The following is a 24447-nucleotide window of genomic DNA, read 5'->3' on the forward strand; positions in this document are numbered from 1 at the left end:
TTCAAGCTTTTCTCCAACATTTCCATTTTCTTTGTTATTAATGTTGTCATTGCTTTGCAAATTCATTTTTCAAGTCTTTAATATAGCATTTCATTCTGTTTTAAAACCCGCAGCAACGCGTGAGTATAAATAACTAGTTGTTACTATTTTTTAAATCCTTTCTTGGGCTGCCCTATATTCAAACAAAATAATATATACCTCACGCCCAGAACTCGAGGTAAATACTTTTAGTACATATTTTTGTTCCAGAGCGTCACGGAAATGACTAAGCTTGGACGAATTGGAGTTAAGACTGGAAAGTCAGATGAGATTAGGCATGATTGTATTGTTGTGAATTAGATTTTTGCGTACACGGTAAGACTGCTGCAATAATTTAGAATCAAACTCATCTTTCATTAAAACCTAACGTAAAAATTCCAACACGAATTTTGCAAATTTCATATCGAATGCTTCCTTATTACTTGTTTTGTATTCTCCTACTCTGTACAATAATAATGCAAAGGCATACGCAGCAGCTTTCACATTGAAAAGCCGATATTTGAGTAAAAACAACCAAACTGTAAACTTCAAGTTATTTGGCTACAAAAGAGGATCCTCTGGCCAAATTTAACATCAAAAGTAAACTAGTTGTAACCTAATCTAAAGACACAAGGTTATTGCTACGCGCTTCATCATCATCGTCATTAATTTTCGCTAATCGCTCTTCAAGGTACAAGCTCAAGCCTCTCTCTCTGTGTTTCCCTTCTGAAAAGCTCATCAAACTGTATAATGCTGTTGAATTGTATCGATGTCAAGTCCTTTCAGCTTCACAACTGACTCAACATGACCCTTCAGAGTATGCAACTCACGAAGCCTGCAACCAAAATGAAAAGCTCTTAAACAATGCAAGACGAAGCATTTTCCCGAAAACGAGAAACAGAACCGGCTGACATCACTACTGAGACAAGCATGTTTCTTTATCTATGTACGAGTGCAATTGGTCCTTACCTTGCAACCTCAGCCCTCCTCTTGGCTTGTTCTGCAATCTCGGAAAGCTCCCTGTAACTGTTCTTCTCATTGAAAAGGTTGTTCGTTTCAGGTGGCTGAAGACCGTGAAGGGTCCTCTGCGCTGCAGCCCACTGTGCTTCTCTCTCCTCTTTTCCATAATCTTTCTTTGTAGTGAAGGCAGTCTGGTGGGAAGACACAATAAGGTAAATTGTGGCAAGAAACATGAATCTAACTTATAATGCCGAGTAGCGCTTATAATGTAGCAGAAAGCAACATACCTTGTTCTCCAAAAGATTATTCCACGCTTTTCCGCTTTGAATGTATCGGATTGCGAATTTAAGAAAGTCAAGAGGGAAATATGTCACTATACTGTAAAGCCAGATGACACCAGCCCACCCCCAGCCAGCTCCCTTTATCCGTGCAAAACCCCAGTTTGCATAGACTGCTATGAGAGTTGCAACCTGCCATTTTGCGGAATGAGTTATTATAAAATAAAAATAAAAGGGAAATTATTTTGTCATACGCGTACCAGTGCAACCAATTGAAGCATCAAACAGGTTTTTAAGCTTGCTAACAGAGTAAAATTCTTGCTTTGAAATGTACAAATTTCTAGATTAATTGCCTTAACATTAGTGAAAATTACTACAAATTATAAAACTTCAACACATCCAGTAGAGCAATTAGGTAAAATTGTAAAGGTACTCGGTTGGCAAAAATGCTTACCAGTTGAGCAACCATGAAAGCTCCAAGTAAGAGAAGTCCAGGGCGTTCAACAAAAGACCAGCTACAAGACCTTGTGACGAAAATAAGAGCTTGGCTCACAATACTCACTTGTAAGTACAACGCCGCCATCATTTGCTCAGGCCTATCCCTCAAAGATCTCACATGAAACTTTTCCTGCATTATGAAAATAATTAAATAAAATCAGAAGAAAGAACATATTTGCCAAAATAACTGTGACCTATATAGCTTATGTATTAATGGAAAACAAAGAACTATATATTCGTACCGAGAAGAAGTCGGTATCATTCATAAGCCAGAAGAACACTACTGTCATTAGTGCCAAGTAACCTCCAAGGACAATGCCAGTAGCAAAGATCTCCCTCAGTTTCCAGCTGTCTGGCTGTGGAGATGGCTTCACTCGATCCTTTGAGATTGTCATGATAGTTCCTAGCAGATTCGTAAAAACAAAGTCAGACTCGTTTAAAACTATGGTGTTCCAATGGTAACTGATACAAACAGATAGGTGGATAATCTTACCGTCATTTAGGATGGCGATGATCAATACCATGAAGGGTGCAAAGTCAAACTTCCATATCAAAGCAATTAACATAAATCCAAACTGCATATAACTTAGCAACATGAGAACAAACCACAACCAAAAATAGGAAAACTCTAACATCTAAATACCGATCATTGCTTCACTTACCACTATACGTATTGTAATTGAAACAGCATAGATCTGCAAATAGAACAAACGAATTAGAATGACCTGAGAAGATTAACAAAAGAATGAGAACAATGGTCAATGACTCAATATCAAGTTAACAGCATTCATAAACCGTGCATATTTAATTAATAATGAAACAAAAAAATCAAAATAAAAAGTGGACAATTGTGATAGTGTCGCCAAACAAGTACTGAAGGCAGAGCGACATGCCCAATAACTTTCATGCTATGAGCAATCATGAGTCTAGGCTGAATTTAAACCAATAGCAATGGATTTGGAAATGCAAACTACTACCAAGAAATGTGGGGTTTATAAAAGCTTGGACCACAAAGCAATGATAAAGAAAAGAAAAGCAAGAGACCAATTACCTCCTTAGGATCAGAAAGCATTCCTACAATTGCAGCATCAATAGCATCCTGATTTTCAGTCCTAGAAGCCCTTGCTGCAAGAAGGATAACATGCTCTTTCTCCACACCCTTGGCAATGCTCTTTCTCCACACCCTTGGCAAACACTTCAATCAGATTTCTATGAATTGAGAGCTAGTTCAGGGTCAAGGTCCCAGTCTTATCACTGCAGAGAACGTCCATGCCAGCCATTTCCTCAATGGCTGTCATTCTCTTGGTCATAGCTCCTTTCTGTGCAAGCCTGTGGGAGCCAATAGCCATGGTGACTGATAAAACAGTTGGCATGGCAATTGGGATTCCTCCAATCAAGAGAACCAGCAAATTATCAATCCCTTGCCTGTACTTGCGCTTCTGTATTGGGTACATTACTATTATCTCAATTAGTATCCCCACAGCAATTGAACAAATGCAGAAGTTCCCGATGGCAGTGAGAACTTTCTGGAAGTGCCCAACTTGATTGGTGTTGTCCACCAGATGTGCAGCCTTGCTGGTAGCGATAACAACTGCTTCAATTTCACCCTGTTTACATGTTAAGCCAGAAAACACTTCATCCGAAGGATTCTTAGTAACAGGAAGGGACTCCCCAGTAACGGCAGATTGATCAATTTTCAGAGGATCACCCTCAAGAAGGCGGGCATCAGCAGGAACAATATCTCCCAATTTGATACTGATTATGTCTCAGGGCACCAAAATTGAAGCATCTTGCTCAGTCCATCGACCATCTCTAAGAACCTACATCAGGTAACGATAAAAAAATAAGCAAATCTTCAAAAGAATATTTGCAGTAACAATAGAAGCATTGTTCAACAATTTTATTTCATCACCTTAGTCTTGGGAACTAGACCGGCCATAAGGGCTGCAGCAGCATTACCAGTATTGTCTTCTTCAATGAAACTGATAGTAGAGTTAATGACCAGAAGAACAACAATGCCAACAAAGTCCTGCCAATCAGGACGCCTTCCTGATGCCATCAGAGCTGCAACTTCCATGACCCATGACAAAGGATTCCGCATAAATCCCAAGAACTTGAGCAGTTTGCTCTCCTGTTTGCAGAAGACGAAACCATCACCATGTCACACCAAAAAATAAATAAACCTGACGAGGAACAACAGATTTCAATATGTCAGAAATTATAACAAACCTTTTTCTCTTCTAGTTTGTTTGGTCCAAAGACTCGAAGCCTGTTGGCTCCTTCTTCTCCGGTCAGACCGTCTCTTGTACATTTCAGCTGCTCAAAGACTTCCTCTACCGGAATCCGTTCCTGTGAAACAAAATGAACAAATACACATGAATGAACAGTTTCACTTCTTAGGTGTAACTGCGTGCAACCAACTGTTTTCTGCAATACGAAATTCAAGCAATGCCTATTTTCTTTACAATAAACTTTCAGATTACTTTAGTCTAAAGGAGGCAAAATTGCACTGTAGAATGAACAGTGTTTTGGACCACATTTCAGTTTATTTACAAGCTTGCCACTAGGTGAAGGCGGCTGGGTTAGTTCGTTTTGGGCTGTGTTTGCTGGGCTTACCTCAATTGTTGATGAGGCCGGCCCTTTGGGTGTTCAAATGATGGGAATGCCCATCTAGGGTTAAGATCGGACGGCCCGGATTAAAAGTTTGGAGGGTACTTTTGTCATCTTAATTGTCGGGACTGATTGGGATCGATGGTGAGGGGATTGTAGGGCAGAAAGGAGGCCATTCTCAGTTTCTGCGACTCTTCGCAAACCCTAATTTCTTCGTATCGTTTCAGTATTCAACGACAAACCCAAATCCCTAAACGCAAATTTCTTCATTTTTTCCAGATGAGCAGATCCTCAAGTCCAAGATCGAGCTCCTTAACATGACCAACACGGTCGACTACGCCATGGACATCCACAAGTCCCTCCATCACACGAAGGTGATTAATTTCCATATTGGGGTTCCATTTTTCTTCATTTCTGGAATTTGGGTTTTAATTTCAGTAATTTATTTCTATTAATTTTAGTAAATTTTATTCCCCTTTTCTTTTCCTCTTTTTCTCTCCCATCTCTCTGTAACCATCCATCAAATCCCCTCATCCCTCCCTTTTCTCACTCTGTAATTTCCCTAAAATCCCTCACCGATTCTCTCTCGCCATTCTCAATCTCACCAGCCGCGAGGTGTTCGAGGTCGATGAGACGATTGCTATTGAGTCACAGACCATCAAGCAGATGGTGGAAGACGACTACGCCAATAATGTGATCCCTCTCCCCAATGTCACCACCCACATCGTCACCAAAGTCATCAAGTACAGCCAGAAGCATGTCGAGCGTCGAGACGGCGATAGCACCGACGTCGGCAAGAGCGGCGATTAGACTATCAAGAAGTTTGTCGGACTTCATTAACGAGATCAAAGATGATCAGAATGTTCTCTTTGATCTGGTCTTGGTGAGTATCGTGATCCCAACTCTTTGTTATTGTTAGTTCAATTTCTCTGTTCGAGTCTCTGCAGAGTTTTCTGGCACTCAAAAGTAGGAGTCGCTTCGGCTCTCGATTGTTCAGCAGCTGCACCAGAATCGATTTGATTTGATTAGGAATCTTAATCTGTTTGAATAATTATATATATTGTTTGGTTGTCTGCTATACAAATTACCACAAAACAAGAAAGATTTAGTCACAAGTAAATAAAACTATAATTCTCTCTTAATTAATGCTGCAAAATCTGTGTTGGGTCAATAATTGCAAGGTATTTTTTCCTAGAAACAATCAGATTATTGGATCTAAGTTGCCAATTGTTTTAATTTTGAGGCTTCAATAAAATCAACACCCACAACTGGAGGAGTCAAGAAGCCTGACTGCTACCGCCCTGGAATCATCGCTCTTCGGTAAGTTTTCAACACAATATAGTTCAAATCCTCTGAATCATGTTCTTGAATTTTACAATATGTATCGTGTTCTTTGCATTTCGTTATCCGAACTCTATTCTTTGAATTTGGTTACCTAAATCGTGCCTAATATTTGATGTAGCCAGTGGCTTTGTTGTATGGCTAGCTGATGTGATTTGGGAGTGTTTTTAGTTAATGGGAGACAGGGGACAAAGGTGTGGGGCAGCGAAGTCAAGTGGGATTAGGAATTTAGGATAGTAGAGTATTTGCTAATTTATAGGATTAGAAGTCTTCCTTTATTTTTGTCTTGGTGTGATAAAAAAAATGGGTGAGTAATTTTAACTCCAGTTTAAGGTAATAACATGTGAATTGTTCTCAGGTATATTGCAACTCAATTTTTCATGATGCTCTTTCATTTTCTTCTCTGTGAAAAAACATACTAAAGCAACAACGTTATGGTGGTGGGAATAAGCATTTTCATGTATGTATGGATGTGTGATATGAATTAGGTGACTGATGTTGAAGCATCAATCAATAAAAAACAGATAGGATCTCAGATATTATACATTAATCCATACATAATATTTTTGTTGTCCGCCCTGTGTCAAGGTGAGAAGGGCCTTCTTTATTTCGGCCTCAATTATTAATTGAAAACTCAATTCATATTTTTTTCATAGAAATTCCGTCATTATGCACTGCTGTTTAATTGCTCTTTTTGGGTTTTCTAGCCAAAAAGTAGGTCACTGTATATTTATTTAGTTCCCCTGATTTTCTTTATTAATTTATTTTTTGTTTGTTTTGTTGGGTGATGCAGTTTGAACGAATCAGGTTGAATTGAATAATCCTTGAAGTGACAAGAAGGAGCCGACTAAGCAAGTAATAATTCTTAATTACTTACATGTTTTCATTTTAATTTATGATTTGATTGGCCCTTATAGAAATTTCGAGTTCCATAATTACTGGACCATTGATATGTTATGAGTGTTCATTAGTGTAGGTGTGTAAATATAGTTTATGGGTGTTAAGTAATTCAAATGTTGTCGACGATCTTAGAAGGGAAGAGGTATCCCCTTCTTCCTTTTCTCTTGAGCTCCCTCTATTTAAAAACTAAAGCACGGCTGCTAGTTTTCTTATCCTTTAATCGCCGATCTCCTCAGGTTTGCCTCAAGCCGGCGAAGGAATCAGGGTAATGGAGCTCAGACTATCAGAGATATATTTTCATATCCTTAAATTTTTATTTTATTTTATTAATTTCAACTGGATCTGAGAATTTCTAAGTCATGGATCTATGAATAGTTTGTGTTGAGTATCTATTTTTTTTTTTCATCAAATGGTCTCTGTAGTGTCTTTGTGTTTGTGCATTCATGTATGAATATGATCTCTGCAAGTTCATTATTGTCCTGGGAAACCACCTAAATTATCGATTCCTTGCTTTCTATGTACATTGTTATCAAGTTCTATTTTCTAATTTTCTGATGTTGGGGTGGAGGGAGTGCTAATATAGTAATTTTGAGGTATTTTGTGTCTTTTGGGTAACTTTGTGATATGCAGTTGATTTTAGGAATTGATTTATGGTGGAATGCACTGACATAAGTTATTGTTTTTGTGCATAGAAGTTTGTCTCTGCTTCTCAGGTTCTTTGTCCCCGTGTTTATTAATTGTGTTTTTCTCTATTCATTTGGGCTGTCTCAATGATTGAAGATCTCAATCAAGGTTCCTTTCCTATCATTTCAAGCTAGATTAGCCGGTGAGTGATATGCTCTTTGTACTGGTGCGGTATCATTGGTGCTCGCTTGGTATTTTTCCAATCCCTATATATCTGCTCGACTCTTGGGTCAATTATTTGCCAGTAGGAATGTTTAATTGCGTGATCAATGATGTCGATTCAATTTGAAGAAGAAATAGGACTTTTGTTCAATAGGGATTTGAAATAGGGATTGAGACTCACATATGAGTAAGATGTTCCAATTGTTCATTGATTCTTAGGTGCTATGTCTTTTTAGTTGTTTTGTGTGAAAACTATTCATGCCTATTGCGACTAATACATTAAAGTCTCGCAGCAACGCGCGGGCATATTTTCTCGTGATTCCTATAATAGAAACATTTCCGTTTCAATATTTTTCCGAATCGTTTGTATGCAGCACCGAAATATGCAATTTCACATCTTGTGAAGCCAACCAGACTTAATCGCATTTGTCATGATTAAGTTCGGTGATCCACGCATACAATTATTTCAAACTAAAAACTTAATATAAGAATTCACCACTGCACCATTGTTTAATTGTAATTAGTAAACAAACAGTTCATGATATTTTAAGATTTTTCTTCGGTAAACAAAACCCTCAACAACTAGGATTCACAGATTAACAGTCAATAGAATCACGAAATACATGTGTTAACGGATGGGATCTGCTTTAACTCACTGCTCATGTACCTTAAAAAGAACAAAGTCTAACAATTGATTTCAGGTTCCACGAAAACAAAAGACAATTGATTTCATGGACAAAAAGTCAAACATTTCTGTCTCCCTTATTGACTTCAAGACAGTCTGAATTAAAATAATTAAATACTTACAAAATGATATTTCAACTGCTTACGAACACACTTTTGACCTTATCTAGCTTAAACCAAACAAGACCATGGGATAAGTGACAATCATGCATATCAACAACACACTTTGTTTAGTCTCTACGCGCCTATATTTAAGGATAATACATGTTATTTAATTTTTTTTGGATTTAAAAGATAAGGAATACAATAATATTTTTTTATTGGATCAAATCAGAAAGTGAATACATAGAGTGGGCACTTAAATATTATCCCCATACTTAATCGTGTCGCTTGGCTTTTTTTTTTTTTTTTCCTATCAAGAGAAAAATGGTGCAAGATTATCATTTAAGGATGTGATATCAACACATCTCAATGATCTCATTTTACTTCTCACACACCTTTTTAATTTTCGACCATCGGATCAGATGAATTGAAGAAGATCAACGAACAAAAATTATTAAGGGTGTGTGAGAAATAAAATGGGGTATGTCTATAGCACACCCCTATCATTTACTAAACAATTTAGGAATTCAATTGAAATTTAATGTTTAACCGAATAAAAAAAAAAATAAAGAAATATATAAATGAAAGATTCAAGCATATATGTAGTACAAGGAGGGGACTCAAAACACCCAAATCCCAAAACAAGAAAGCTAATAAGGATTTGGATTCTCTCCTGAGCAGAGGGTCCGAATCCTACTAACCAAGAAACATGGACCGTTGGATCAAAATCCAACGGCTACAATTATTATAATTTTTAAAGGATCCCATGTTTGTAATCGTGTCTGTGTTGCTTGGTTAGCAGGATTTGGACCTTCTACTCATGAGAGGATCCAAATCCATAAAATACAACCGTATACAATAAAATAAATAAAATCATCAACACAGGTCGTCAGATAGAATAATTCAATCAATAAATTAATTTCCAAATCAAACATATATATTCTTTTCTTTTATACAAAGCCACTTAAGAATCACCCAATAAAGGGGTGCGTGACGAACACGCGTCCAATGGGGCGCATGAGGGTAAACTAATATTCGGTTGTCAGCCATGTTCTCTGGTAAAGCAGCGTTGCGTTAGTCAAGCCGCTGATTTCATATGATTTCGGAAAAGCGCAGACCATACAAATTTTTTAAAAACAATTTCCGAAAACAAAAACGAAACTGCATTTCTTTTCAAAAAATAAAAGTGCTTGAAGCATAAGCGATGGTAGGGAAGCATCTGGGCCGTTTGTTATGGGATTTGAGCCCACCAGAAGGTGAGGACAAGCAGCCCCAACGATTCGGATGGCCTTAAAACGGTTTTTGTGTGTCGTCTCCCTATGATCATTGCCGAAATGACGGACTCAAAAAAACTGAAAAGTCCTGCCGCCGATTAACCACGAAAAAAGGATGATTTATTAGTTTTTATTTATTTTAATTTTATTTTTGAAGAATCGCAACAAAGACGCGAAATCTCTTGATGCTTTGTTGATGTAATGTAGACGTAATATGTTTTGGCGTTGACTTCGTTGATATATCATGTCTTAGTCGAGTGAATACATGCGGCATAATCTTCATGAATCGTCGTCAGGACTCAACAATGGATGAAAACAGCAAGTACTTCGAATATGCTCAACAAGAGCTCTCAACCATGTCTCACGTCTTGCAAAGTGAAGTGAGGTAAGTCTTGGAACAATTCGAAGATTTTGCAACTAAGGTCATATGGACCTCCAAGATATTGCGATATCCTTAATGGTAAAGACATAACCATTCAGGGATCTTCCTTGTGCAGGTTTGATAAGTAATCATCGTCAACGTAACAAACAAAGCAAGCATCATTCCGAGGATCAAGGGGGTTGGATTCGCTCGGGATGTATTGGGATTAGCCGAAATCCATAGTACCTTCGAGGTAACTAAAAACGTCTTTAATACCAATTCATTGGATACGTGTAGGCGCGATGCTGCATCTTTACTAATAGATCAACATCGAAGGAGATGTCATATCCAATGCAATGAGCTAAGTACAACAAAGTACAAAGTTGAACTCAGATATGGAGCTTTGGATTCCATAACCTTTTCAAGGGTCTCATTTGCATATAGTGTATGAAAGATCATAGGTATACTCAAAAGGTAACACCTTTGGGTTGTAGTTCAACTGGTAGACCAAAGTACCGCCAGAACAACACTTGAACTTCAAGTCAAGGCATAAACAAGTTTTCACAATATCCTCCATCTCAAATTTCATCTTCAGGTACGAGGAAACTTTTCAAGCTCTTCCAGAGTCTTAGTGAGATTCATACCATTTGACATAAACTCTAACTCTAGCAATTCAGAATAAGACTTCATAATTTAATAGGCAAGGGCATAATTTATATCCCTACTGATCAAATAATCACTTAGACGGGTATACCACATCAGCCAGATTGCTTCAACCGTAAGTGAACTCCTTAAACGAGTTGAGAGGGTGTTCTGTGGTTTGGAACTATTTGAACCAGTCTATGTAATTCTTCAGGAACTTACATATGGATCTCTGTATCAATATCCCATATGGAGAAACACTAGCCACATTTCATAATGCTGCAATCAATCATAGAGAGTTTGAGAGAAACTTTGCGCCATAAGGTGTGCACTATATCGCACTATTTCATTCATTTCATATGCTTCCTTTCCCACTTGTGACACAACAAAGTTACCTTGGCAGTGTAGGAACTACGGGTACAAACACATTTTGGTAAAGAATTAACCAAAATTGTAATTTTGGTTGTCTAATCAGTTATACGTTGTCACTAATCAACGGAAAACGGTTCGATATTGGCGCTTTTCATTTAAGTTGGTAGCTACCATATAAGTGAAAACATCATCGATGATAATCTCATTCCAATTCCATTATCTAATCCAAACTAGTATACTAGACCAAGAACTTCAAGTCTCGAGAGTAAATCGAATTAATCTCATGAGATGGAAATGATTTGAGACAGCGATCAAGTATGGATTCATTTTATTTCGTGACCTTCCTCTTCTAGGGAAGTGAATCCTATGAACCGAGTCATCTATCGTGCTTTAGGCCGAGATAGATTGATTGGTTTTCCACCAGTGTACTATACCGTATAATAGGGGCAGCAAAACCGTCATTTAGGGGTGGCACATCCTTCGAGGATCTTAACTCGACGTTCATTAAGTACATATATCCTTGCAGGCATGTTTGCAACTATTATATGATCTCGTCGCTTTAGCTAGATCAAAGGAATGCGTCTACAGCAACATTCTGAAAGGTAGAGTAGATCGCACTTGCTTATCACATTTGTGCGGTAGAGGCATCAAAATGAGACATAGTGGCCAACGTGCACGCAAATACACACCGTTCTACAGGAACCTTTACGTTCTTATCTCCCCTTAACAGTGGGAAGACTGTCTCATTGAAGTGACAATCTGCAAATAAGTGGTAAAGAGATTGCTTGCAAGGGCTCTAAGGGAGTTAATGTGAAGGAGAATTGTAATCGACAAAGATTTACATCCTTATATGAGGACCCATATACGTTGCGGCAGTGCAACTTGGCACATGGAATACACACCCAAATGTGTGAGTATGAAACGTCAAGTTCGTAACCAGTGACTAACTGTAACGTTGAATAGGTTGGGTGGCAATGGGCCTCAAGGCGGACCAACATAGCTGCGTACAAGATTGTATAGCCCTAGGTAGAAACCGAAACCTTGGTGCATTCACTAAGGTTCGATTGATCATTTATATTGAGCTTTATGATCACTCAGCGAGGCTGTTTTGGGTTGAACATGGGAATTCAATGTTCAATTATAAACCCAAAAGATGCGCAAACTTATCGAAAACTTTTGATATAAACTCTCTGACATTATCTAGTCTTCCAGACATTATGGGATAATTAGGGTGGTGAATGATAGGATTAAAAGCACACCACAAAGTAGCACACAAATGTCCTATTGATTTTCTTTATTAACACTAAGATTTGTCAATTGTAGCATATGAAAATAAGGGTCTTTCCCGTAGAAGATTGTTTTATCCAACTACTTAAAATGTTACAAAAACTGGGCTGCTGTCCCTACTAGCCAGGCACCGAAAAATAATTATTAGATCGACTTACACTTATCTAAAGTCTACGAAATTTTATATGCAAACACTAGACACACAGAGCTACACTTACACAAATTTTTGGGACTTTTGGAGTTGATTTTCTATTTAAATTAAATTGAACAAAAACAGGACAAAAACAGATTTTAAGTAGTTCACAGATTAAGAAAAACGAGTTAGGGGAATTGCTATCCACCACCAAATAATCATACAAACGTGTTAAGTTTCATTCAAATTCCTTTTATTTTTTGGATGAAGATGCTCAAGTTGGCTCAATGTTAGAACTCAACCTATTACTCTTTCTTATGTAGTATGTTAAGAGAATGGCGTTTTCAACTTAACTTAGTCCCTAACATGCAATCTAGAATGGTGTGTTCACAGATTTAACAAGTAGAAATCATTAAGAACAAACAGAGTTTGTGTCATCACAAGGCATCGTAACTACTGGCGTTGTCTTACTTATCCTAGAAATTGGTTTACATGGTAATCGCAATTAACAAGTACTACTCTAGAACATATGTAGGTCATCATTCGACAAGGGCAGGCACACACATATTCATAGCATTAGAATCCTAGATATGCTTACTAAGTATGCATCCGTAGAAAACACATAAAGAATTCATCAATGAGACAAGTAGTGAACCAATTTTCATCCATTCATAAAAGAAATTCAAACAAAATGTCATAACAAACTTGCAATCATATTCGGGGCTTCAAACAGCCCCTAACTACTAAAAATTTAGTTACACAATCCTTAAATTAAAACAAAAGATAGACATGGGTTTGAGAAAATAAAACCGAAAGAAATCGACTGAGGCTTCCTCTTTCCTTCCTTCCCCAACGCTACTTTTAAACCAATTCTTGCTACGTCATTTTCTTCTCCTTAATCCACCCACAAATAGCCATTTAGTTATGACAATAAGTGAGAGGAAATGGTGAAACAATTGTAACTCCTTGGGTAACCTTTATGCCAATAACTCCATCTTAATCCTCATCTTTAATTCCATTTCCTCTAATATTTGAATAGGTGTCAGCTGGCTTGTTCGTGGCTGCATCAGTTTTGGCTGCTAGTTTTGTTGGATTTATTGCTTTCAATGCTTTCTTGTCAGTTACAAACTGCTCAGCCTCTTGGAAACCTTTCAGTGTTAAAACGGCCATAACTTCTTCTAGAAAAATGATATTAACAATCCGTGAAATGCTCCAGAAAATAGACATTCGTAGCTTTCCAAAAATAAAAGGCACATTCTCTAATTCATTCTGAGCTGTCTGCAATTTGCTTCCAAAGTCAGCTGACCTGCACAGGCAGTTTTGACGAATTTGTTACTTAAAATCCCACTTGTGCTATTTTTCTTTTCTTTGCTTGACAAATCCTACAAAACACAAGAACAAAGTAAATTGCTCAAAAATATAAGGAACTAACTAAGAAAAGACAAGTGAATTTTATGTAAAATTTATATAAATATGAGCTTATCAAATATCCCCACACTTAGCTTTTGCTAGTCCTCAAGCAAAACAAAGAAAACATGAAAAACATTAGCTTCCCCCTATGCAACCCTCATAGAATTTCATTCAAGAAAACAAATCATCAAGAACCTTAACTAGCACCAAACAAGCTAATCCAAGCTCATCTTCCTTATTCAAATGTTAACATCGACCTTTTAATCATCCTTGAAGTGTAGTGTGTGTAATAGCCATGCTAATGCAATTTCAAGTTTTGTTTTAAAACACCACATGCAAACTAGTGACCTTCTCATAGGACATACACTCAATCACACATATGTTTAGTCTAACGTGTTTCGCTCAAAGAATCAAATGTGAAAGATTTACCATAAGCTTGCATAAAGATCTCATCTCCACAATCATAATTGCAAAACTAAAATCAAGAGGACTTTTATTGGATATAATGAGGCTTAGGGAGAGGGTTATAGAAATGAAAGGATAGGTAAACACAAGTTCCAAGCTACATTGCAAGCAATTCTCTTGTTGAGAATTATAAGAACTCAAGCTCTCCAACCACTCTACTAATACCTCCAATCACACCCCTAAACTTTTTATTTGCTTTGTATGCAATTTTTCTTTTCTTCTTCTTTTTTTATTTTTTTTAATTTTATTATTTTATTATTTTTTTTTTGAACCAATTTTCGCACATAACTAAATACAAACATGAAATACCCCCACACTTATTCTTTTGCCAAACTCCTTCAAAGTACTTCACAAACATTTCTCATAAGACAATCTCACATTGCTCACTAGCTAGCTTGGAAAGGGTAAGGAAAAATGTTTAAGGTATAAGGGTAGACATATCCGGTGATAAGAAATAAAAGGCTCAACATATACGGCTCAAATTGGCAATCTAATGATATCATTTTTCTTTAGGAAACATGCTTATTTGGGCCATGGTGATAAACCTAATGCCTCTATCCTTTTCAAGTTCATGCAATCAATGACAAACATTTCGAAAGATCATTATGCAAGTTCTAGAGATGTAAGTCACATAAGTTCATCACACATGAAAGAATAGGAGTGTATGAAAAATGCACACTTTCAATAGGCTCAAAAACTCACATAGGTTGTATATGGTCACTATGTTCACATACGAAGCTTTAAGTCATGCTTTAGTTTCACATCAATAAGGCTATGTGCTTTTGGTTTTTCAAAGATGATTAAACATGTACAAGGCTAAAAAGAGAATAAGGAATTTCACACTATACAGGCTTTCTAAGTTCTTGATCACCGTGGTTCAAATTCAATCCAATTATATCATTGGGTCGGGAAATTAACAAAAATCTAATTCAAAACAATAAAGAAAATAAGACTATATTTTTGGATTTTCAAATTTTCAGAATTTTCTCTTTTTTTGGGTTTTTTTTTTAGAGTTAACAAAACTAATTAAGAAAACAAAAAGCAACAACAAGGAAACAAATGAAACCAGTTCTTAGTCAAAGGGATGAAAGTTTTCAATTTGGTCGTTTTTTCAATCATTACCCCCAAACTTAAACTGGACATTGTCTCCAATGTCAGAAAAACACAATAATGAATAAAATAAAAATAAAATAAAATAGTAAGAAACAAAATAAAGCATTTGGACTGAAAACTTCCCCAATGTGCAGTAAAATCCAACGATGACCCCCAAACTTCAATTCTGCAATAAACTCCAAGGGTGGACATAACCAAATATTCCTACAAAGAAAATAAATAATTTAGTTTAGCACGCAAGAAAACTTAGAAAAAGCAAATGAAAAATTGAAAATGACATAAAAAGACAATGAATAGAAATATTGGGTTGCCTCCCAACAAGTGTTTGCTTTAACGTCCGCAGCCAGACAGTACCAAGAGTAATCATCCAAGGGGAGTTGGTTCTCGAAGCTTTTGAAGTGTTTGTTCAAGCTCAGGATCGTAGGAAGCTAGGTCAACCCTCTTGGACCTTTGAGTATGCATATACTACAAAGAGTACCTGAAATAAAAACAAAAACAAAAACACTAATTAGACAAGAAAAGAACACAATAGAAAAATAAGTAATTAGAAATAACAATCCCCGGCAACGGCTCCAAAAATTTGATAGGATTAAAAGCACACCACAAAGTAGCACACAAATGTCCTATTGATTTTCCTTATTAACATTAAGATTTGTCAATTGTAGCATATGAAAATAAGGGTCTTTCCTGCAGAAGATTGTTTTATCTAACTACTTAAAATGTCACAAAAACTGGGATGTTGTCCCTACTAGCCAACCACCAAAAAATAATTATTAGACCGACTTACACTTATCTAGAGTGTTCGAAATTTTATATGCAAACACTAGACACACAGAGCTACACTCACACAAATTTCTGGGACTTTTGGAGTTGATTTTCTTTTTAAATTAAATCGAACAAAAACAAATTTTAAGTAGTTCGCAGATTAAGAAAAACGAGTTAGGGGATTTGCTATCCACCACCAAATAATCATACAAACATGTTAAGTTTCATTCAAATTCCTTTTATTTTTGGATGAAGATGCTCAAGTTGGCTCAATGTTTTGATTATCTAAAAAAATGTGCGTATCATTGTTTCTTCATAACTTTAGCCTAAAGAAGGTGGGAAAATTGCACTGTACAAATGAACAGTGTTTTGAACCACATTTCAGTTTATTTACAAGCTTGCCACTATGGTTGGGCTGTGTTTGCTAGGCTTACCTAAGTTGTTGATGAGGCCAGTCCTTTGGGTATTCAAATGACAGGAATACCCATCTAGGGTTAAGATCGGACAGCCCGGATTAAGCATTTAGAGGGTACTTTTGTCATCTTAATTGTCAAGATTGATTGGCATCGATGGTGAAGGGATTGTAAGGCAGACAGGAGGCCATTCTCAGTTGCTGCTACTCTTCGCAAACCCTAATTTCTTCGTATCGTTCCTACAGGAATGTTTTTATTCCAAGTTTTCATTAAGGAGTTATGTTAGGGACGATGCCAGGATTTAATTTCGGGTAGGGCTACAACTCAAAAGAATTATTTTTTTATTTCCAGCAGCATTTAAACCAAAAAATTAAATCTATAGAGCAACTCCTAACAATAAATTAAACTTGACAACAACTTAGTTTTAATCAATGTTTTAAAATGCGGGTGAAAAGCAATGCGTTTAATGTCTTGTAAGGTGAGGCCCAACTCTTGACGCATTTAAGCGTAAGCCTTTGAGTATTGAATAAAAATAAATATATACAAAACAATGAAAATGAATAACTTCTTGTAATTCACAGGTCATTCATTGTGGATGGCCACCTATCCCACTACTAATTCATTGTTCATCCCACCACAACTTTGTCTATAAAATGGATGAGAAGAAGGAGAGCATATATGCACAGAGAGACTCATGGCAGAGATAGGAAGAAAGAGGAAGAGAAAGAGAGATGAAGAAGAGAGGAGAGAATAGAGAGAATTATTTTTGTACTCCTATTATTCCAGATTATAAATGAAAGCATCACTGCTGCTCCAAGGACGTACTCCAGTCACACTGACTGTAGAGGAACCTTGTAAATTTTGTGTCTTATTTCATTTATTCCACTGCACACACCATCAATTTTACAACACATTATCAGCACGAGAAGCTCTCATGTCAGTGGAAAGCATAACACCACAAATCCTGTTCATCTCTGTAGCCTGGAATCTCACAAATAAGAAAATATTTTCATTTCATCTTAAAATCTTCGTACTACCGATTTTCCTGAAGCAAATATATATATGTTGTATGACTGTATATCATCCTTTGCAGAAGCCAAAGAGTACAGACTCAAAATTCGTAGAGAATCTGACAGCCATGTAAACAGCCTCAGAACTTCAACTTGCAGACCTCTGATTGAAATACTTTCTTCTTCAAAGTTGTTCGTCCGCCCAATACCTACCACATATCAAATTTACAGTGCAATCATCCCAGATGACTGAAATACCAAACCAGTTTCCAATTTCCGCAGAAAATTAGACAGGCACCTTATGAGTACCAAAACTCCATTTCGGTAGCTCAGATCGAAATTGTTTCTTCACAAAAGTTGTTTGGTATCCTCTTATCCATATCATACTAAACTTTGAGCTGAATCTAATGGTTTGATCTTCTCATAAGTTGCAGACACTCTTGACTTCAAAACTTATGGGAACCGTTTCGACTTTTTCGAAATTCATTGGAGGAGGAACACCAATTGGAACTTATTGTTACTATTACTTTCTGAGTAACTAAAATGACTTAAGAACTGTGAAATAATAACAAAAATAAAAGTGATGATACAAAAGAAAGTGGTAGACCAAGATAGAAAAAAAAAAAGGAAAAAGCAAAAGATGGGGACTTAATCATTGCATTTTTCTGTTCTGGCATATTTATGTGAATGGTGCTGGTTTAAAGCCCTATCACAAGTTTCATTTATTTACAATGGGTAGAATTATTACCTTTTGCTTTAAGGCTTTGATATTTATGTGAATGGTGCTGAATCAAAGCCCTTGTCACAAGCTTTTTTTACTTGAAAGAAATTTATTTACCATGGCTAGAATTACCGCCTACTGCTTTAATTCATTTATTGTACTTCTTTTTGTTACGATGAGTACATACCGAACCTGAAGTTCCTTGATCAGATAAGCACCTGAAGTTTCTTGATCCTCATCACATAAAATGATTAGACCCGAAGTTCCATCATGCAAAAAGATCAGGAATGAAGTCCTTAGATCCTCAAGATCGGACGTGAAGTTCCTTGATAAGTACCTTAAGTTTGAAGAGCCGAAATGCCATAACTTAATTGTAATAAAGGCCATGAGAGTCCCAATCCATAGGCTATTAAATAAGGACTAGAAGTTCCTTGATGTATGTAAATGATGATATAATACATATTTGCCGCAGAGTTTACTCTCAAAGTTTTAATGATTATTACATGTCAAGGGCATTGATGTTGAATGTCATGTTCCTCATGTCCATACCCAAAAATGGTTTAGCAGAAGCATTTATTAAGCAGATGAAATTGATTACTCGCGCCCTGCTCATGAAAAAGAAATTGTAAGTTGGGTACATATCATTTTACATAATTCATTATTAAGTTTGGTTGAGATCAGTTACCAACCATCAATATTTCTCAGTACAACTCGTGTTTGGGCACTAACCAAACATTACACATGTACGAGTTTTTGGTTTTGTCATCTATGTGCCTATTGCACTACCACAATGTACTAAAATAAGGCCTGAAAGCAAACTGGGAATTTATGTTGAATTTGATTCACCATCTATAATTAAACATTTTGAACCCTTGACTGGGGATATGTTTACCGCACGGTTTGTAGACTATGATTTTGATAAGACAGTTTCCCCGCTGTTAAGGGAGAAAATAACATCGTTCCAGAAGAATGATGAGAAAAGACCGTTCTAGAAGAACGAAGAGAATTTATCTTATTTTGATTCATGAAGCAATCAATATGAAAATGAAGTAAGAATAACTGAATGATGCAACGATGTGCCAATCAAATGCCAGATGCATTTAATGATGCAACGAAAGTGATGAAATCACATATACTTACTCGAAATGTGCTTACAAGAATTGATGTCCCTGTTAGACAAAATAATGAGGCAGTAAATGAGTTATCTGTTGCACGCCTGAAGCGTGGCAGACCTTCAAACTCAAAAGGTTTAGTCATTTAAAAGAAGAAGAATATGGCACTACTGAACTATTGCATTCTCGAAGCATAACTGTTGCATGCCAGAAGCATAACAGTTGTCACATGGATATACGTCCCAGAAAAGGACAATCCGTGGACATGGGAATGTTGATGTCTCATGAATGAAGCATGATAGACGTATAGAATCCAATGACTCAACTCCCAGAAGTGGAGATTAAAATTCAAGCTCTATAATGCTCAAGAGGAGGTTATGAGCCGCATTCTCTAAATTACGACTATCCTGAAAGAGATAGTGTAATGCCCTTGAAGAGGCAATGGATATCCAAAAGAAATAAAAAGCTCTTTATGCATATGCATGCACATAAGAATATGGGATCTCAGATTGATAATAACCAATGGTAATTTTGGTTTTTATAAGTAGCTACTAAATTCATCAATGAGCTGTGTTGATATTGAGTCCTATTTTTTATTTTTTCCCTCAACAAAAATTATTGGCTAAAAAATGGAGAAAGGCAATTCCATTTGAACCAAGAAGGTTACATATGGGCATTTGTAATACAATGAAATACACTCACATGATATGACACAAGGTTGTAAACGAGTTCATATGAATGGAGAATTATATATGAAAGGTTGTGAGTCGCCCACATCATATCTCCATAAGTAAATCCCTCAAGTATACATGGGAGCAAATTGCTCTGTATAAATTCCAAAGGAGAATGTGTCATGAAATGTAGAAAATCCCTAAAGGATTCAAATTGCTTGAAGTAAGCCCTTGAAGGGTAAAACATAAATTATGTACTCAATACCAATGGATGGTATAAAATGCCTTAGTGAGTACTATCATTATGATATTGTTGCAACATACTAAAATCTCTTACAAGAATTGATGACATTAAATTGAAACTCCTGAAGAGTCTAGAAAAATTATAAAGTGTTGAGAGAAATATTGTCTTGAACTGCAAATCGAACAATCTACCAACACGAATCTTATCCATAATGTTTATGATATTAAAGAACCATATGGCTTGAAGATTATGAGTTAAATACTCAAATGATGTTGACACTAAGAATGACCATTTATCTTCATGAGGGTAAAGATAAATTGATATTTGGTCTAGAAGTACCACATCTTAGTGAAGTATATGCTTTATTGTATTTGGCACAATACATTGAATGAAATAAAACTTATCCATTAATATCTCTGAGAAATTACAAATATGTGCATATACATGAGTTAAAACAAATAAACAGGATGGAGCCTTCACAAAGGTTGCTCATGTAAAGTCTCAGTACTCAGCAGTACCCCATAAGGGGGAGACACTGGAGATTGATCATGTGACACCTCATTACTTGGCAAAACACAAGAAGGGGAAGGTATCAATTGCCTTCAGAATCTAGCAATGAACCTCTGGTGATCACTTTGAAGGCATCAATTGCCTTCGGATTCCAGCAGCTGGTCAAGCTTTCTTTTCATGTTCGTTGGGAGTGATCTTTATATGTATATTCTCATCTCTACCTAGCATGAGGCCTTTTGGGAGCTCATTGGCTTTGAGTTCCGTAGGAACTCCGAAGTTAAGCGAGTTCGCGCGAGAAGCAATTCCATGATTGGTGACCCACTGGGAATTTCTCGTGTGAGTTCCTAGAAACAAAACCGTGAGGGCATGGTTGGGGCCCAAAACTGATAATATCGTGCTACGGCGGAATCGAGCCTAAGATGTAATGGGACTCCAAACCGGGATGTGACAGATGATACATTATTTAATTTATAATTTTAATATATAAATTTAATCTTCCTAACTTTATTCTCAATGGATTTGGGACTCCAATCTCGTTTTGCGTAAAAAGCATTTAATTATGGTCGCACGATTTTTGATGAACGGTCATTGTGTCTTGATCTCTGGAATTCCCAGAAAGGGGATCCGGAGAGAATCCAAATCCATTCTCAATTTAAACTCAATGTTTTTCTTCGATTAAAAAAAAATCCAATGCTAATAGAAGTGCAGATTTCGGTTGGAGGAGCAGAAGTAGTGGGAACACAGGGAAGTTATTGATTAGGTCAAAGTTGCCGGACGCATCCGGACACATATAACGCGTTGCATTTTCCAACTTTAAGTTTTTGGCATAAAAAGCAAAAGTCACTGACATCCCATGTGAAAAAAGTTGACGAGAGATATCTGAACACTCTAAACTAGTACTGTAGTAGCAAAGCAAAACTAGCTCATCCCCTCAATCCAAACTATTTCTTCCTTTTTATTTCTTTTCTGATTTGCGGACTTATTTCTTAAGGGTTTTGCCATCACTCACTTTTTTTATTTTTCACAAATTGCTCTTAATTTTTACTATTTGATCAAATGAATTTAATATAATAAGATTATATAAATTAACAAAATAGTGTATAAAAAAATAAATAATATGTGTCAATAGTGCCATCCTTTTGAAAAATAATAATCATATCTGAACTAAATTTATTAGAGTCCAAAAAGAAGTCTGACGGTTGAATTATGTTTCCCTCAAAGACTTAATTACTTAGCTAAATCATAAAGACCAAACCACTCTACAGTCATGGATCACATTTTCCCTCCCTCGTGGCTCGATTTCAATGGTGCGGTTGACCGATGTGGGATATTTTGTTTTTGCAAGGAGTGGGCAAGGAGTGGTACGTCCTTGAGAAAGAAGGGTAAAGTTGAAATTGTTGGGAAATATTTTGATGGTGGGGGTGTTTTAACAAATTATGGGGTGTGAAAAGAATTTTAATATAATATTATGAGAAATTTTATTTGAACTCATATAATATTAATGTATACTTAATTTAAATCTTAAATGTAAATTATTTTTTTATTTACAGATTACAATCAGTATAAGATAAACTCATAATAAAATTAAAATTAATCAATAAATACAAAACCCATTAAACAAACCATTGCCATCACACAATCTTTAACCGATGTTCTATTCTGGCTAAAGCTCTAAGATAGTCTCAGAGAAAAACAAACTTTTTCGTTCGATAAATGGTGATTTTAAAATTTGGACCCTCTAAATAAGGTATGAATCGATTTATGCAAAAACAAAAAATTTGATTTAATTTTTTTTAAAGGTTTAGGAGTGTATGGCCTGTATAAAAAGACTTTGTTATCCCAAGTCTGTTAAGTGCAAAACAAAAGAAAAAAAAAGATTTAGACCCTAGCTTTTAATGTGAAAAAAAAAGAGAGGAGTTGTAAAGGAAAAAGGGCCTTTGATTGGTGGAATCATGTTGAAATTAGGGTTGCAGCCATGATATTTTCCATGGATTGTGTATGCTTAATTCCGCGGATGCAGTTGTGCATCTTTTTTTTTGTAATGCATGCAAAACTGTTCAGTCAGCAGCTACCAAATAAATTAGAACAAGGGGGAGAATATATGCTTTGAGTTTGGTTTTTATTTTTTAAATGGATATAAAGATAAATTTACGTATTGAATTGAATTTGTGAGAGTATTGTAAGTAGTAAATTTGTGTTTAAAGAGATATTGATAGTTGAATAAAAAATAATATAGGTGTGAGAGTAAGTTAGGTGTAAAATGAAATTATTCAAATAAAACTTCTCTAATATTATGAGTAAGTTTTTTTTTTTTTGGCATAGCGTTATTTGGTTATAATGTGATATAAGTAAAGGGAATTATTATTAATACTCCAAAATTTCAATCTACACTTCTCACAAGTTGTTGACCCTAAAAACTACCAAGCATATGTGGTGCGCAGACCGAATAACTAATGAGCTAACTACGTCATTCGGTTGATGCGGGGCGTGCCAACTTGTCGGCCGAGCTCGACCGAGGAGTAAAATTTGTTGATGTGGCGTTGGGGGTGCTGCTGACTTCTTGATCTTGGGACTGAGGCCAAGGAAGGAACACGTCTCGGCCTTCGGGTTCTAGAGCATGAAGACAAGGCTGCCAGTTTTGCGAATTTCAATATCAAATTCGGTTTTCAATGTGCCGAATGCAGTAACCTTGTAACACCTCACTTCGCCGAGAAAGCTGATGAGATGACCTCTGCCAATAAGGATTTGAAAATCCTTCTCGACCGAAACTTGGATAGATAACCAGTCGGCCTTGACGCAGTGCTGTTTTCCAAACTGAAGGTGCTCCGCGGTCGGCTGATTTTACAGCAACAGTGCTGTTTTCCAAACTGAAGATGTTATCGGTTGCCTTCATAGTGCTGTCTTCCAAATTGAAGATGTGTTGGCAAGAAAGGGGAAAAGAAGAAATTTCTCAAGGTTGTTGAGAGGTTTCGCATAGAGCGAGTTTGCGCATGGCAGTTTATGTGTTGAGTTGGAGAGGCTTGAAATGTTGCACGGTGTCTTGTATTTATAAGGACGAGTATGCGCTGGTTGGTAAGTTGATAAAGACTCCTAAGCTATTAAAAATCTTCAATTGACTTGAGTCTCGAATAAGCCTTACTACCCCCAATACTCTGAACTTAGTAAAAAATGTACCAAATTCGATCCTTGTGTTTAGTCCTATCACATCAAATCCCAAGATAACCTACATGCTTGGATTTGAACAAATAACGTTCATCTAAACAGCCATCAATTATATATATATATATATATATATATATATATATATATATATATATATATATATATATATATATATATATATATATATAGCTGGTAGCTTTTCACACAGCATGCAGGCCCACTCCATCATCAATTCAATTCATCTGACAACATGCATAAACAACCTAGCCTACTTAGGTCTCCTGTCTCACCATCACCCAAAGTTATCATCTTTATTGTCGCATGCATCCTGACCCTACCTAAATGAATTTCAAATTCATTTCTAGCTTCAAGTGTCGTAATACATCCCAAATCATCCTGACCCTATCTAAATGAATTTCAAATTCATTTCTAGCTTCAAGTGTCGTAATACATCCTAAATCAATTTGAAAATTCGCATCTTATTTATCCGGTTGAAAAAGATGTTAAGATAATTATTATGATAAAAACCATAATATTATTCTTTA

General features: G+C 36.3%; 1 protein-coding gene, 1 long non-coding RNA gene and 1 pseudogene across 5 annotated transcripts; 1 reads left to right on the forward strand and 2 right to left on the reverse strand.

The window, feature by feature from the left end:
- Positions 1-419: 419 nt before the first annotated feature.
- LOC137717019 (plasma membrane ATPase 4-like) lies at positions 420-3565 on the reverse strand (annotated as a pseudogene).
- LOC137717020 (ATPase 3, plasma membrane-type-like) lies at positions 3438-4424 on the reverse strand. Its single transcript, XM_068456340.1, has 4 exons — positions 4421-4424; positions 3984-4225; positions 3714-3885; positions 3438-3574 (listed from the first exon to the last, which is right to left on the reverse strand). Exons 1-4 carry the CDS (start codon positions 4422-4424, stop codon positions 3567-3569), a joined length of 426 nt encoding a protein of 141 aa, XP_068312441.1. The 3' UTR covers positions 3438-3566.
- Positions 4425-4522: 98 nt separating this feature from the next.
- LOC137718159 (uncharacterized) lies at positions 4523-7770 on the forward strand. Of its 4 annotated transcripts, none has more exons than XR_011065849.1 (6): positions 4523-4738; positions 4973-5247; positions 5608-5684; positions 6499-6560; positions 6677-6747; positions 6842-7770. It is a non-coding gene; the product is annotated as an uncharacterized lncRNA (long non-coding RNA). The 4 variants fall into 4 exon arrangements; XR_011065850.1 differs by having other exon boundaries at positions 6682-6747; XR_011065847.1 differs by having other exon boundaries at positions 6499-6747.
- The last annotated feature ends 16677 nt before the right edge of the window (positions 7771-24447 follow it).

Source organism: Pyrus communis, chromosome 15 (genome assembly GCF_963583255.1).
Source record: "Pyrus communis chromosome 15, drPyrComm1.1, whole genome shotgun sequence".
Classification (NCBI taxonomy): Eukaryota; Viridiplantae; Streptophyta; class Magnoliopsida; order Rosales; family Rosaceae; genus Pyrus; species Pyrus communis.